At 37.3% G+C, this 15,621-nt stretch overlaps 1 protein-coding gene across 3 annotated transcripts in view; it reads right to left on the bottom strand.

Annotated features, from left to right (window-relative positions):
- Window positions 1–15,621, bottom strand: part of RLF (RLF zinc finger) — an 84,447-nt gene that overhangs the window by 5,394 nt on the left and 63,432 nt on the right. For all 3 annotated transcript variants that reach the window (XM_027613797.1, XM_027613804.1, XM_035727232.1), the window contains one exon: window positions 4,774–4,915. In XM_027613797.1, coding sequence (XP_027469598.1) covers window positions 4,774–4,915 — 142 coding nt within the window. The remainder of the gene's footprint in view (window positions 1–4,773; window positions 4,916–15,621) is intronic.

The raw sequence follows: 15,621 nt of genomic DNA, 5'->3' as shown, positions 1-15,621 counted from the left end.
TCAAGGAATTTGCTTATATGCCAAATGTATAAACAATAAAGGTACATGAATTCAAAGGAATTCAGGATAAATAAGGTCATTGAAGGATTCAAAAAAAGAATTGTCTTAAGCTGGTTAGGAAGGACATGGCTTAAATAAATGGGTATAAGAGGGAACACCTGTATAAAGGTGAGTCTAGGATTGAATTCAATTCAAGAAATACGTGTGTCATGAACAGCTGGGTGTTTTCACAATCTCAAGGCTAAAATAAATGATTCTCCCCATTTCCTCCCCCGCCATTTTTTAGAGAGAGGGAAGGGGCAGAGGAAGAGAGAGAATCTTAAGCAGGTTCCATGCCCAGCATCAAGCCCAACGTGGGGCTGGGTCTCACAAACCCTGAGATCATAACCTGAGCTGAAATCAAGAGTCCAATGCTTAACTGACTGAGCCACCCAAGGAAGGGCCCCTCCCCATTTTCTCCTAAAAGAATTAGTACTTTAGTACTAATTAGCTATAGGTGTACTGTATCTCAGCTTCCCATGGGGAAAACAAGAGAAATTTTAAAATCTCTCTATAGCAACGGGTTCTTAGAAACTATTCAAAAATCAGGAAAAAGCTCTGGTCATATGTGATAAAAGGCTAGTGCATACAAGATGATTTATGTGAGAGGCTGAAATGGAATGTGAAAATACTATGAACAAAGACAAGTGGAATTATATGGCAGAGTGGCTTAAAATACAGTACTTAAGAGAATAAAAAAAAATTTTTTTAAAGTAATCTCAAACAAACAAGTAATCTCTGTGCCCAATGTGGGGCTCAAATTCACAACCCCGAGATCAAGACACGTGTGCTCTACCAACTGAGCCAGCCAGGTGCCCCAAGAGCATAGAATTTTCGATCAGACTTTGATGGCCTTTGAACCCCAGCTTCACTGCAGTGACAAGTTCTTAATTCCTAAGCTGTTGCTGCCTCATCTATAAAATGGTAACAGCAGTGGTAACAGCAGTGGTAATACTAGATTTCCCTCCTAACATTATTATAAAAATGAAGTAAGATAATATAAAGTGATTGCTACATTGCTGGCATATTGTAAGTATTCTGATGAATACCATGTAAAATAACAGGATAAATTCTACTGCTCAAATCGGTAATCAATTTGTTAAGCAATTATTCTGTGCTGGGCACCATTCCAAATTCTATGAACACAATGAAACAACTATCATCAATTTACAGAATCTTTACTACATTCTAGGCACTACTCCAAATACTCTTTTTATACATTATCCTCATTTTATAGATGAAGAAACCAAGGCTCATCATGTTAATTGCCCAATGTCACCAGGTAGTGAGCAGAGGAACAAGGATTTAAACTTAAAGCAATCTTTGTGCATAACCTCAGTTCTTAACCACTTTATAGCCTATAAGAATTCCAAAGGTTATCTGACATGGCTATAACCTATGTGCCCTGGATATAATATGTCACACCACTCTTTGTTTTCAGCTACCTGGTTTAAAATCAATTTAGTCATGTCCCTCAATGCCTTCAAAATTCAGCTCCACATTCCATATCCTAATTCTAATTTATTCACCACTGTTTTAACAAGTAACTTCTTGTTATACTTGTTCAGAATGTATTAACAGTGTTTTTAGACTGTTTTTTGAAAAGTGCTTAGTGATTTCACAGACTTTACCTTTTCAACCAGATTTGGCTGTTTAGGAAAGAATGGACATTCTTTGCTGTTTATCTCAGTCTTCTAAAAAGGAGTTTTAACAAATTAATAATAATTTGTTGAGAACCTATGAGTTACTTTAAAACTTACTAGACCCTTCAAGTCCCCTGTGCTCTGATTTACAAATGATAATCTTCTATCATATTATGCAATTTTTCAAAAGACCCATGGTCTAGTCCTGACTCTGCTGCAAACTAGTTTTATGATCCTTACAAGTCACATACCTCTAATTTTCAGCTTTTCATTACTAAAGAGAAGGAATTCAACTAGACAAAGTCTTGTTTTGCAAACAGTAAGCACTGTATGTTCCACCAAAAAGGGCCATGCGGCCAAATAAACTGGATTCAAGATGATCCCTCTTATTACTTTCATTTCAAAATATAACCTCATCTACATCCATTCTGTCATACTATTTTTAAAGCCTAACAACTCTAAGCACCCGATTTTTTTTTTTAAAGTAGGCTCCATGCCCATCATGGAGCCCAAATTGGCGCCTGAACTCATGACCCTGAGATTAAGACCTGAGCTGAGATCAAGAGTCGGATGCTCAACCGACTGAGCCACCCAGCTGCCCCTACTCTAAGCACTTTTATGTGATGATTTGGTTTAAGCTATTTATAGAAAATGGAAGCCCAGAAAATAAAGAGGTACTATATAAAGCCCTCTCCATTATACACTCACTGTTGCCTTCTGCAAGAGGCCTAAACCCCACATAAGCTTTTCAGCATCATTAACCTGTTCCATCCCAAGGGCTATGTCACTGGTTACTAGCTGTCTCCCAATATCTTCTCCCCTCTTTTACTACAAAAACAGAATGACTGATTTCTATCTGGTTACAAAGTAATCTGAAATAATGAATATATCTCATCTCCGTTGCAGCTAGATATGGTGGTGTGTGTGTCTACTGGAGGGAGTGAGAAAAGATGTACCATAGTGTGGTTTGTGTAGTTTGCCCCTCTCTCCTTGCCCCCTGCCACCTTGCTATCTAGAATGGAGACATGATACCGAGGACTGGAATAGTTAGGTCTTAGAATATGAGATGGAAACTTGTGTTGATGGCAGACAGACAAAAGGAACCTGGGTTTCTGGTATGTGGAGCCACTAAAAGCAACTTTGGCCACTCTGCCTGGTTTATCTACCTATATGAGAGGGGGAGAAACTTCCATCTTCTTTAGACCACTACTGTTGTGGGATATCTACCATTCACTGCAGAACTAGATCCTAATTGCAATAGGTTAGATCATCTCTCTTTAAAAACCTAGAGGTGAGTCTCTCAATTTGTAAAGAATTCTACACTCACTCCCCTTCCACCTACCAGTCCACATCTTTTCTACCCTTCAGGCTAGTTATCACAAATGATTATAGTGGAAGTACTCTAGGCTAGGCTTAAAGAGAAATGGGTTCTGGTTATGCAAGTGGACAGCAAATTCCTTAGTCTGTGTCAGAAACCCATTTTCCCTAGTTCTCTGGTAGCTTTCCCATTTTCTGTGGTTCCGCATGGTAAGTAGAATTCTAAGATGAACTCCAAGTGACCCTCACCTTTGTATGATCTCCTTTCCTCAAGTTTAAGTGGATCCTGTAAATACGGTACCCATTCCTATGATTATGTAGACAGGTGCATTACCAAGGTGGGCTTGACCTAATCATTTAAACCCTTTAAATCTAGGTCTGGAAGCCAGATTCGAATTAGGAGAATTTCTTATACCTCTGCTGGCTTAAAAAAATGCAGGTATGGGATGAGGGAGGCTTCTAGTCACTGAAAACAGAACGTGGCTGACCGCCAGCAAAAAAATGAGGACCTTGGTCCTACAAGTAAAAGGAACTGAATTCTTTCAGCAGTAAGAATGAATTTAGAAGCGGATTTTCCACAAAGCTTCTAGATAAGAATGCAACCTGGCCAACACCTTGATTTCACCTTTGTGATACTCGGAGCAGCAAACCTTGCTACACTGTGCTACACTGTGTCCTACAAAACTGTAGCTAACAAACTGGGTGTTCTTTTAAGTGCTAAGTTTGTGGTAATTTCTTATGCAGCAATAGAAAACTAATACTTTCCTTAAAGATTACAAAACTTTTTAAAGGCCAGTTCTAAAACTAATTTTTTTAAATAAGGCAAGTTCTATAATTACTTGCACATGTTGTTTCTGTGATAGAAGATACAACTGCATTCACAGTGATTAGAAATAATTATCACCTAACTTATCTGACCATGAATTTACTTTTAATAAAATATTTTACCTTTTCCGGTCTTCCCTAGAGAAGTCCAAACCAACAAATTTCAAATGAAATACAGGCTACAGACGTTTACAATATTAAAAGAGACTAGATTTATCAAAGATACAACTGTGCCTTGACTTTAGTATAAACAATCCTTGGATGTTGTCAAAGAATTAACCCATAAAACATACCCAATAGCCATTACAGATACGGGTATATTGAGAGCTCAGTCATGAGCAGACACTAAAAACAACATAAAAATAGAGCATAGTATAAGATTCATCCTGAATCTCTACGCTGGTCTTAATATATATATATATATAGGGCTGAACCCAAAACACAACGCTTTACATATGGCACTTCAATTCTTTTTAGGAAATAAATATTTCTGCACAGAAGTTTACTATTTGTCTAGAGTTGATTCTAGAACTGTTCTATTATTTCAAAACTTAGAAAATGTATCACTCCGTTCTTAAGGAAAATACAAAAAGTACAAATATATTTTCTTCGTTTATAATAATGTTAACATGCAAACAAACATGCCTGCATAAAAAATAGAAAATCGTTCTAGTAAAAGTAGATATAGAGTAGTTGAGGTGATAGCCCAAAAACATAATCTTCCTTTCCTCTAATGGTCTGTCACTTCAAATCATTATTTTCCATTAAGAAAAGCTGTGGATTCCAGAAGGTCAATCTGCAGAAACAGCTAGATATGTCCAATTCCATAATCTTATTAAAGTCCATTATTTCTCATTTTCCCTCATCTAAGAGGAGTTGCCTGAGAAGTTATCTTCCCACCCATTTCTTCGTTTCAGGACAATCATCATAAAAAAGCAAAATTACTCACTTCAGTTTGTATAACTCTAATCAGGCAAAATAAATGCTGCTGTGTTTTAGCTATGACACCAAACTGACGACAGCGCTCCAAAAAAGTGTCTAAAGAAGGGTCAATTCTTCTTTGCAGTTTACTCCAAAAGAGAGTCAATTCCCTATAAAAAGAAAGATTAAGGTAAAACATTTAAAGCAACTGGTATTTGCTGTCCATCTCCCCACTCCATTTTGGTGTTTTGTTTATTTGTAAAAATAAGCAAAAACATGGGGAAAAAGCTATTTATATTCCCTATTGTGTCCTCTCAAACTGGTAAAATTGTTGAGAATCCTCCCTGAAAATTCCACCATTTCTTTCTTCTTTGCGGTGGGGAAAAGTAAAAACAACAAAGACTACTTCCTTTATGTTGACATTTTTAAGTGGGCTCCATGTTAGGCTAGGTGTGGAGCCCAACGAGGGGCCTGAACTTACAATCCTGAGGTCAAGACCTGAGCTGAGACCGAGTCAGACATTCAACCAACTGAGCCACCCAGGCACCCCTTTATGCTGACATTTTAAAACACTAAGATCCCATAGTGTTCCAAAAGGTTTTACCCCTTACACTGGTAATTACATTGAATTAAAACCTTATCCTAGTGGGCAGGGATCATCAAACATCCCTACACCGCTAACAAAATATATACAACAAATAAATATCCTAACAGTATACTTCTCCACACTAATCTCCTGCCCCTTTCCAGCTCTAAAATGTCATGATGCTACTTAGGCATGTATTTGGGGATGTTTATTTTATTTTATTTTTTAAAGATTTTATTTATTTATTTGAGAGAGAGAGAGAACGAGAGATAGAAAGCACGAGAGGGAAGAGGGTCAGAGGGAGAAGCAGACTCCCCGCTGAGCAGGGAGCCCGATGTGGGACTCGATCCCGGGACTCCAGGATCATGACCCGAGCCGAAGGCAGTCGCTTAACCAACTGAGCCACCCAGGCGCCCCTTTGGGGATGTTTAAATATTTACTAATAAAACTAGTAAAACGGCACTCTTGGAAATGGCTAAAATACAAGAATCCTACAAATATTCATCATGGAAACAAAGAAAAGCTTGGAAATATTAAGGTAATTAAAAGCATTGAATGGGTTGAGAAAACTCTTAAGGAAAAGCATTAGAAACCCAAAAATGCCTAGGATAAAAATGCTAATATGAATGTGAAATATGAATGCAAGGTAAGTTACTTGGTAAAACTAAAGAGAGAATATTATCACTTAAAAAAAGTGACTTTTTTTTCTGTCCACTCCAATATATACTGTAATATTTGTTAAATAATTTTCATTAAAAAAGTATTATTTTCACAAGCCAGTTCTAGAACACTAATACCTTACTGCTGTTAAAAGACTATTCTAGGAAGCTGGGTACAAATACAAAGCTTAACAAATGAACATATTTCTTTTTATAACAGAAAATAAACATATTTAACAGAACTTACATTATTATACTTTTTATTTTTTAAGATTTTATTTATTTATTTGACAGACACAGCGAGAGACGGAACACAAGCAGGGGGAGTAGGAGAGGGAGAAGCAGGCTTCCCTGTGGAGCAGGGAGCCGATGCGGGGCTTGATCCCAGGACCCTGGGACCATGACCTGAGCCGAAGGCAGATGCTTAATGACTGAGCCACCCAGGCACCCCTATATTATTATACTTTTAAAGAGGTAACTGGGGTTCTCATATTGTAAAATTCTTACAAACATATAAAACTTGCTTCAAAGACTGAAATGGATATACACCTTAAAAGATACATGATGAAAGCTTGTAATATTTTGTGATGGCAAATTTGAGTTATAATAAATAAAATTAACTTGAAATGACTTTAAATATTTGTCTTTGGTGACTAGTGTTGCTTTCCTAACCAGGAAAAGTAAAAACTGAGACAGGTCACCTTTGAAAAGAGCTACTGGCCAGGCAAGTAATTGGGATGACTGTTCATTTTTAAACTCACAAGATTGCTTCTTTTAGATGTTAAGTACCTTAGTAATAAAAAGTTTTTGAGAATAGTGCAAAATTCAGAATAACAAAGGAAGTGGAGAATTATATATGCTCAAAGATAAAAAGGAGTTCTATCAAAATATATGTATAAAATCTATCCTATTTGTAAAGAACAAAATTACCAAACCAGTAAAACCTGATTATGAAGAGAAAAGGATAAGGAATATCTACGATATAAAATTCATCAATTAGCTAGAAGTTTAAAGTTAGGCAAATCTGATAAAGTGGTAAGTAGAGTTGAGAAAAGTCTCTTAAATAACTTTTTAAAAAAGATTTTATTTATTTATTAGTCTGTCTGTCTGTCAGAGAGAGAGAGCGTGCGCACGAGCACAAGCAGGGGGAGCAGGCAGAAGAAGCAGCAGGCTCCCCACGGAGCAAAGAGCCTGATGTGGGACTCGATCCCAGGACCCTGGGATCATGACCTGAGCTGAAGGCAGATGCTTAACCAACTGAGCCACCCAGGTGCCCCTCAAATTATTTTTCTTAAGATTTGTTTTAGGGGTGAGAAAAAGAGGGAGAGAGAGGGAGAGAATCTCAAGCAGACTCCCTGTTGAGCGAGGAGCCCACCACGGGGCTCGATCCCATGACTGAAAATGACTTGTGAGCTGAAATCACAAGTTGGCCGCTTAGCCAACTGAGCCACTCAGGCACCCGTTAAATAATTTAAAAAAATAAATCAGGGGCACCTGAGAGTGGCTCAGTCGGTCAAGTGTCTGCCTTCAGCTCAGGTCATGATCTCAAGGTCCTGGGAAACAAAACCTGTATCAGGCTTCCTGCTTGGCGGGGGGCCTGCTTCTCCCTCTGCCTCTGCACCCCACCCCACTCCTGCTTGTGTGCATGTGCGCTCTCTCTCTAAATAAAAAATAAATATTTAGGGGCGCCTGTGTGGCTCGGTTGTTGGGTGTCTGCCTTCGGCTCAGGTCATGGTCCCGGGGTCCTGGGATAGAGCCCCGCATCAGGCTCCCTGCTCAGTGGGGAGCCTGCTTCTCCCTCTCCCATTCCCCTGCTTGTGTTCCCTCTCTTGCTGTCTCTCTCTGTCAAATAAATAAATAAAATCTTAAAAAAAATAAAGAAAAAAAAATATAAAAAAAATCAATCAGAATGTCTAGGGCTTGATTTATTCCAAATTAAATATTTCAAGCTATAGTTATCTTAAATCCAAATACCCGTGACCAGAAAAGGTCATTGTTATGTATTTTGTTTTTATGCCTATTTACACAATTACACTTCAATAATTTAGAACTGCTATTACCTACCCAAACATATAAACTTGCCTGAATGAAACCAAAACAAACAGTATATTACTCTTGAAAATGCCGCGATACCATCCATTCACATCTGCACACTGGAAAACTGAAACCACCAATAAATAGTAACTCAGAGCCTGCTGGATCATACATGCAGCACGAGGAAGGACAAACACTTCTTCAATTACTACAATGATACGATTTTTTAAAATGGATAGCCATTAAAGAATATATATTGAAAATGATTCCACTGTATGGATGCTTCCAATGTTCAGATAATTTATTAACCCAATGCCTCAAATTAGCCCCCTGCCTACCTCAAGTCAACAAATTATACACAAATTTATAAAAACTGGAAAGGAAATTTAGTTCTATTAATAGCGGGAAACACATTTTGGCAGAGATCTAGCTACCAAGCAAGAACTTTAAACTACACTGTGTTATGGCATAGCAGGAAGCCCCTGGAGTCCAGCTAATACGTCACACTGATATCCAGAACTTAGGCATTTTGGGAATGAGGCAAAGAAAACTTTGTGGAATTAAGGAGTGACCACCCCTAAAGGCAGCTCCTCCAAATACAGTAGTTGATTCTCATGACTTTTTTTTTTAACTTTTTATTTCCAAAAAATTGGGTTAAATAAAACATATATGGTGGTCTTTGACAGGCACTGAGGGCAACATACATGTTGACCCTGGTATATCATAGTCTAGAGGCTAGGCTAGGAAAGAACAGGCATGAAATTATATCTGAAAAACACAAATGTACCACATACAAGATTTAAACTCAGTTCTAAGAAAGCAAATATCAACCTATCAAACTTGCTGAAAGCTTTCTGTAGAGGTTTAAGGTTCACCTGTATGAACTTTATTTTAAAAGTAGCAGTAGTAAAAATAAAACAAGATAAAAACAGGGAGGCAAACCATAAGAGACTCTGAACTATAGGGAACAAACTGAGGGTTGCTGGAGGCGGGGCTCGGTGGCGGGATGGGGTAATTAATGATAGGCATTAAGGAGGGCACTTTATGTAAGTAAGCATTGGGTGTTATATGCAACTGATAAATCACTAAATTCTACCCCTGAAACTAATAATATACTATATGTTAACTAACTTGAATTTAAATAAAATAAAAATAAAAAACAAAAGTAGCAATAGTAATTACACATCTATATGTATACTGTCCCATTCAAAATGGTATCTTTATAATTTTCGTGGTTACTCGAATATTGCCACTGCAGACATCTATAGGAAACTCATTCCTCCAGCACGTCTTTGATTTTTGCAGAGAGCCAAAACTCATTTGGGGCCAGGGTTAATGAAGAAGCTAAGCCATACACCTTTTGAGATCAATAATATGGTGACTGCTATAAAGTAATATATTTTATTGTGGTTTATAAATATCTCTGAAGAAAATTTCTCTCTTTTTTAAGATTTTATTTATTTGAGAGAAAGAGAATGAGCAGGGGGAAGAGAGGGAGAAGCAGACTCCCCGCTAAGCAGGGAGCCCGACTTAGGGCTTGATCCCAGGACCCTGAGATCATGACCTGAGCTGAAGGCAAATACTTAACCGACTGAGCCACCCAGGCGCCCCTAGTATATTTTTTTTAAAAAATAAGTGACTGCTTTTGTCAGATTCCAAATATTCCATATAACCCACTATCTTCAACACAGGAAATTTCTAGCATTTCTAGCACAACAAAGAATCTATCCTATCTGAACAGAATTCCTGAGTTTCATTTTCTTTAGTAAAATTCACTGTTTTGTTGTAGTTATTCTAATTCCAATATCCAATATCCCAAAGCAAAACAAACAACTATGAAAACAACGCAAGGGTAAAAAAAAAAAAAAAGTTTCCAAATTTGAAAATTTTAGATCCTATTCTCTTTGAATTGCTTGGAAGAAGCTTAGTTTTAACAAAGTGTGAAGTGACTTAATATTTTCTTTACTCATTATACCTCCTCAGGAGGCCAACAAGAGAGAAATCCCTGTTAATCCCTTCCTGCTGCAGGGGAGCAGCATTAATCCTAGAGCCACTAACATTCTTGGAAGGGCTAATGTGGCTGAGTGAAGAAGGAAGAAAAAAAAAGTTATGGGTCACTCTAAAAGGGAACCTCTATCAGGAATATTAAAAGAACTGTATGACTATAGTTTTAAAATTACTTTGTAATCAAGAAAAATCTCTAATAAACAACCTAAACTTACACCTAAAGGAGCTAGAAAAAGAACAGAAACCAAAGCCAGTGGACAGAAGGAACTAAAAAAAGATTAGAGAAGAAATAAATGAAATAGAAACTAAAGAAAATAGAACAGATCAATGAAACCAGGAGCTGGTTCTTTAAAAAGATCAACAAAATTGCGCGCCTGGGTGGCTCAGTCAGTTAAGCGGCTACCTTTGGCTCAGGTCATAATCCCAGGGTCCTGGGATCAAGTCCTGCATCGGGCTCCCTGCTCAGCGGGGAGCCTGCTTCTCCCTCTCCCTCTGCCTGCCTCTCTGCCTACTTGTTCTCTCTCTGTATCTCTCTGCCAAATAAATAAATAGAATCTTAAAAAAAAAAAAAAAAGATCAACAAAATTGATAAACCTTCAGCTCATTTGAAAGAAAAAAGGGGGGGGAGTTTCAAATAAATAAATCAGAAATGAAAGAGAATAACTGACACCACAGAAATACAAAGGATTACAAAAGAATGTTATGAAAAATTATATGCCATTAAATCTGACAACCTAGAAGAAATGGATAAATTCCTAGAAACATATAACCTCCTAAAACCAAATCAGGAAGAGACAGAGAATGTGGACAGATCAACTACTAGCAGTGAAATTGAGTCAGTAATCAAAACACTCTCAAGAAACAAAAGTCCAACACCAGATGGCTTCATATGTGAAATGCCAAACATTTAAAGAACAGTTAATACTTATTCTTCTCAAACTATTCTAAAAAAGAGAAGAGGATGGAAAGATTACAAATCCATTCTACGAGGCAGGCCAGCATTACCCCAATACCCAAACCAGGTAAAGACTACACAAAAAGAAAAATACCGGATGATATCTCTGATGAACACAGATACAAATATCCTCAACAAAAATTAGCACCAAATTTAACAATAAATTTAAAAAAATTACTCATCATGGATCAAGTGGTATTTATTCCAGGGATGCAAGGTGATTCAATATTCACAAATCAATCGACATGATATGTCTCATTAATAAGAGGAAGGATAAAAACTATATAATTGTCTCAACAGAAGCAGAAAAAAGCATGTGATAAAGTACAACGTCCATTCATGATAAACACTCTCAACGAAGTGGGTTTAGCAGGAACATACCTCAACATAATAAAGGCCATGTATGAAAAACCCACAGCAAACATACTCAATGGTGAAAAAGAGAGCTTTTCCTCTAAGATCAGGAACAAGACAAGGATGTCCATTCTCACCACTTTTATTCAACACAGTACTGGGAGTTCTAGCCACAGCAATCAGACAACAAAAGGAAATAAAAGGCATCTAAATCGGTAAGGAAGAAGTAAAACTTTCACTATTTACAAATGACATGACACTATATACAGAAAACCCTAAAGATTCCACTAAAAAGCTATTAGTACCAATAAATGAATTCAGTAAAGTCGCAGGATACAAAATTAATATACAGAAATCTGTTGCATTTCTATACATTAATAAAGTAGTGGAAAGAAAAATTAAGAAAACAATCCCATTTAACAGCTGCACCAAAAAGAATAAAATACCTAGGAATAAACGTAACCAAGGAAGTAAAAGACCTGTACTAAAAACTATAAAACACTGATGAAAGAAATTGAAGATGAAACAAACAAATGGAAAGATTCCATGCTTATGAGTTGGTAAAACTAATTATTGTTAAAATGTCCACACTACCTGGGGCGCCTCAGTGGCTCAGTTAGTTAAGCGTCTGACTCTTGATTTCAGCTCAGGTTACGATCTCAGGGTTCTGAGATTGAGCCCTGTGTCGGGTTCCGTGCTAGGCATGGAGCCTGCTTGGGATTCTCTCTCTCCCTCTCTCACTCTGCCCCTCCCCAATCCCTCTCCCACTCTGTTAAAAAAAAAAAAAAGAAGTCCACACCACCGAAAGCAACTTACACATTCAGTGAAATTCCTATTAAAATACTGATAGCATTTTTCACAGAACTAGAACAAATAATCCCAAAATTTGCATGGAACCACAAAAGACCCCAAATAGCTAAAGCAGTCTTGAAAAAGAGGAACATGGAGGTATCACAACCCCAGATTTCAATATCATACTACAAAGCTATAGTTATCAAAACTGTATGATATTGGCACAAAAACCAATACATTATTCAATGGAACAGAATAAAGAACACAGAAATAAACCCACACTTTTATGGTCAATTAATCTACAACAAAGGAGGCAAGAATATACACTAGGAAAAAGACAATCTTTTCAACAAATGGTGTTGGGAAAACCAACACAGCTACATGCAAAAGAATGAAACAGGACCACTTTCTTAGACCATACACAAAAATAAACTCAAAATGGATTAAAGACCTCAATGTGAGACCTGAAACCATAAAATTCCTAGAAGGAAACACAGGCAGTAATCTCTTTGATATCAGCCATAGAAACATTTTTCTAGATATGTCTCTTATGGCAAGGGAAACAAAAACAAAATTAAGCTATTGAGACTATACCAAAATAAAAAGCTTTCACAGTAAAGGAAACCATCAACAAAATGAAAAGACAAGCTACTGAATGGGAAAAGATATTTAAAGAAATTATACAATGGAACACACACAAAAACAAATAACCCAATTAAAAAATGAGCAGAGGGGACACCTGGGTGACTCAGTTGGTTAAGTGTCTGCCTTTGGCTCAGCTCATGATCCCAGAGTCCTGGGATTGAGGCCCGCATCGGGCTCCTTGCTCAGCGGGAAGCCTGCTTCTCCCTCTGCCTGACACTCCCCTGGCTTTTGCTCTCTTGCTCTCTATCTCTGACACATAAATAAATAAAATCTTTAAAAAAAAAAATGGGCAGAGCACACAAAAACACACTTTTCCAAAGACATACAGATGACCAACAGACACAGTGAAAAGATGTTCAACATCACTAATCATCAGGGAAATGCAAATCAAAACAATGAGGGGCACCTGGGTGGCTCAGTCAACTGAGTGTCCAACTTTTGGCTCAGGTCATGATCTTAGGGTCATGAGCTGGAGCCCAGCATTGGACACCACACTGAGCATGGAGCCTGCTTAAGGTTCTCTCTCTCTCTCTCCCTTTCCCTCTGCCCGCCCCCCCTCGAGAGTTCTCTCTTAAAAAAATAAATAAATACGTAAAACCAAACAAACAAACAAAAAAAACCCCACAATGAGATATCACCTCACACCTGTCAGAATGGTCAAAACAAAAAACACAAAAAATAACGAGTATTGGCCAGGATGTAGAGAAAAAGGAAACTTTGTGCTCTGTTGGTAGGAATGTAGGCTGGTACGATCACTCTGGAAAGCAGTACAGAGGTTCCTCAAAAAATTAAAAATAGAATTACCATATGATCCAGTAGTTCCACTCCTAGGTTATTTACCAAAAAAAATACAAAAACACTAATTCAAAAAGATATGTGCACCCCTATGTTTATTACAGCATTATTTACCATAGCCAAGATATGGAGGCAGCTCAAGTGTCTATCAACAGATGAATGTATAAAAAAGATGTGATATATATATGTGTACGTGTGTATACATACTATATATATATCCCATAAAAAAGAATGAGATTTTGCCATTTGTAACAACATGGATGGATCTAGAGAGTACAGTGTTAAGTGAAATAAATCAGGCAGAAAAAGACAAATACCATGACTTAACTCATATATGGAATTTAAGAAACAAAACAAATGAACAAAGAAAAAAAAGAGGCAAATAAAAAAACACTCTTTAATACAGAGAACAAACTGGTGGTTATCAGAGAGGAAGTGTGAGGGGGGGAACGGGTTAAACAGATCAAGGGGATTAAGAGTATATTTGCTAAAATCTCTAATCTGTAATGTATGAAAAAAAAAAACTCCTCTACTTAATGATCAAAACCCTTACTGCTACTTAACTCTTTTTATTTGTATCACCTCTTTTTTAGTATCTTGACAAAATGCCCATAATGATTATTACAAAATATATTTAACTCCCTATTCCACTATCTCCTTTCTCATAGGACATATAACTTTGGCATTGTGGACTCAGTGGTAGCAGACTACCATCTGAATTCTGGCCCTGTGCCAGGAAAACAACCGAAGGAGAAGAAAAGCACTGGATTAGCAGTCAAAAATCCTGGATGTGAATCTTAGCTCTATCACTTTAGCCTTAAGATCCTGGGCAATCACAAGACTTCTCGGATTCCTCTGTCCTCCACTGCCTCATCTGCACAATGATAATTATGAGGATTGGGTAAGATAATTTACAGTACATAAATAATATTTTTCTTTTTTTTTTTTTAAGATTTTATTTATTTATTTATTTGACAAGAGAGAGACACAGTGAGAGAGGGAACACAAGCAGGGGGAGTGGGAGAGGGAGAAGCAGGCCTCCCGCGGATCAGGGAGCCTGATGCGGGGCTCGATCCCAGGACCCTAAGATCATGACCTGAGCTGGAGGCAGACGCTCAACGACTGAGCCACCCAGGCAACCCCACAAATAATATTTCTATGCAAAATAGTACATAAAAAGAAATATAGTAGCATAAAATGCTAATAATAATAAAATTGTACAAATACACACAGATGCTCCAAAAGGAGATCAATGAAGGTTAAAGTACACCAAGGGCTTCACTGGGATTTCCTACAATCAAAATGCTCATTTTCAACTTCAAGCCATCCTTGGGTTCTAAAATGCTCAAGGTTCCTCCCATCAAGATCATGCAAATACAACCCATTCTTTGAATTAAAGCTGATAATACCTCCTCCTTGACACCTTTCTTAAACATACAGTGAGAGCACCTTTCTCTAGTATCCTATAGCATTATCCATACTACTAGTATGATACTTATTGACAGTCTTACATTCTAGAGGTTTCCTGTGTACCAGTCTGTCCCTTTGGCCTAAATAGATTCCATACAGTTAGAATGAAAGATCCGTGGGTTACACTCACTGTTTCCTTTTTAGCAACTAAGTACTCTGTAAGCAAACAAGATATAAATTGAATTAAAACTAAAACAGTGCACTTCTGCTATATAGTACCAGAATTGCAAGAGATTACTATTCAAATGGATTTCCTTCTCTAGTGCAAGGGTGACCTAGAAACCTACATAATTAGTGGGTTTCCAAATAAGGGGGGGAAATGACTACCAGAAGATATAGTAAGTGTAAAGGAAAATGACCTATCACCAATGTGTTTCATGTTGCCATAGTTTTATCTTCAAAGACAATGTATCTTAAAGTTAACAGACCACCCTCTACAGGAGGGGCTCAAACTTTACCTTCACTTTATTTCTGGACTCTTCTGGAAAAGATAAAACCAATAATATTTTTAATTAAATGGTTCAGCTTCTAAACAAGATTTAATTCACATCAGTTAGGCTTTAAATTTGAAACAAGCCA

Source organism: Zalophus californianus, chromosome 4, assembly GCF_009762305.2.
Source record: "Zalophus californianus isolate mZalCal1 chromosome 4, mZalCal1.pri.v2, whole genome shotgun sequence".
In the NCBI taxonomy this organism is placed as follows: domain Eukaryota; kingdom Metazoa; phylum Chordata; class Mammalia; order Carnivora; family Otariidae; genus Zalophus; species Zalophus californianus.
This window is presented reverse-complemented; position numbering and strand designations above follow the sequence as displayed.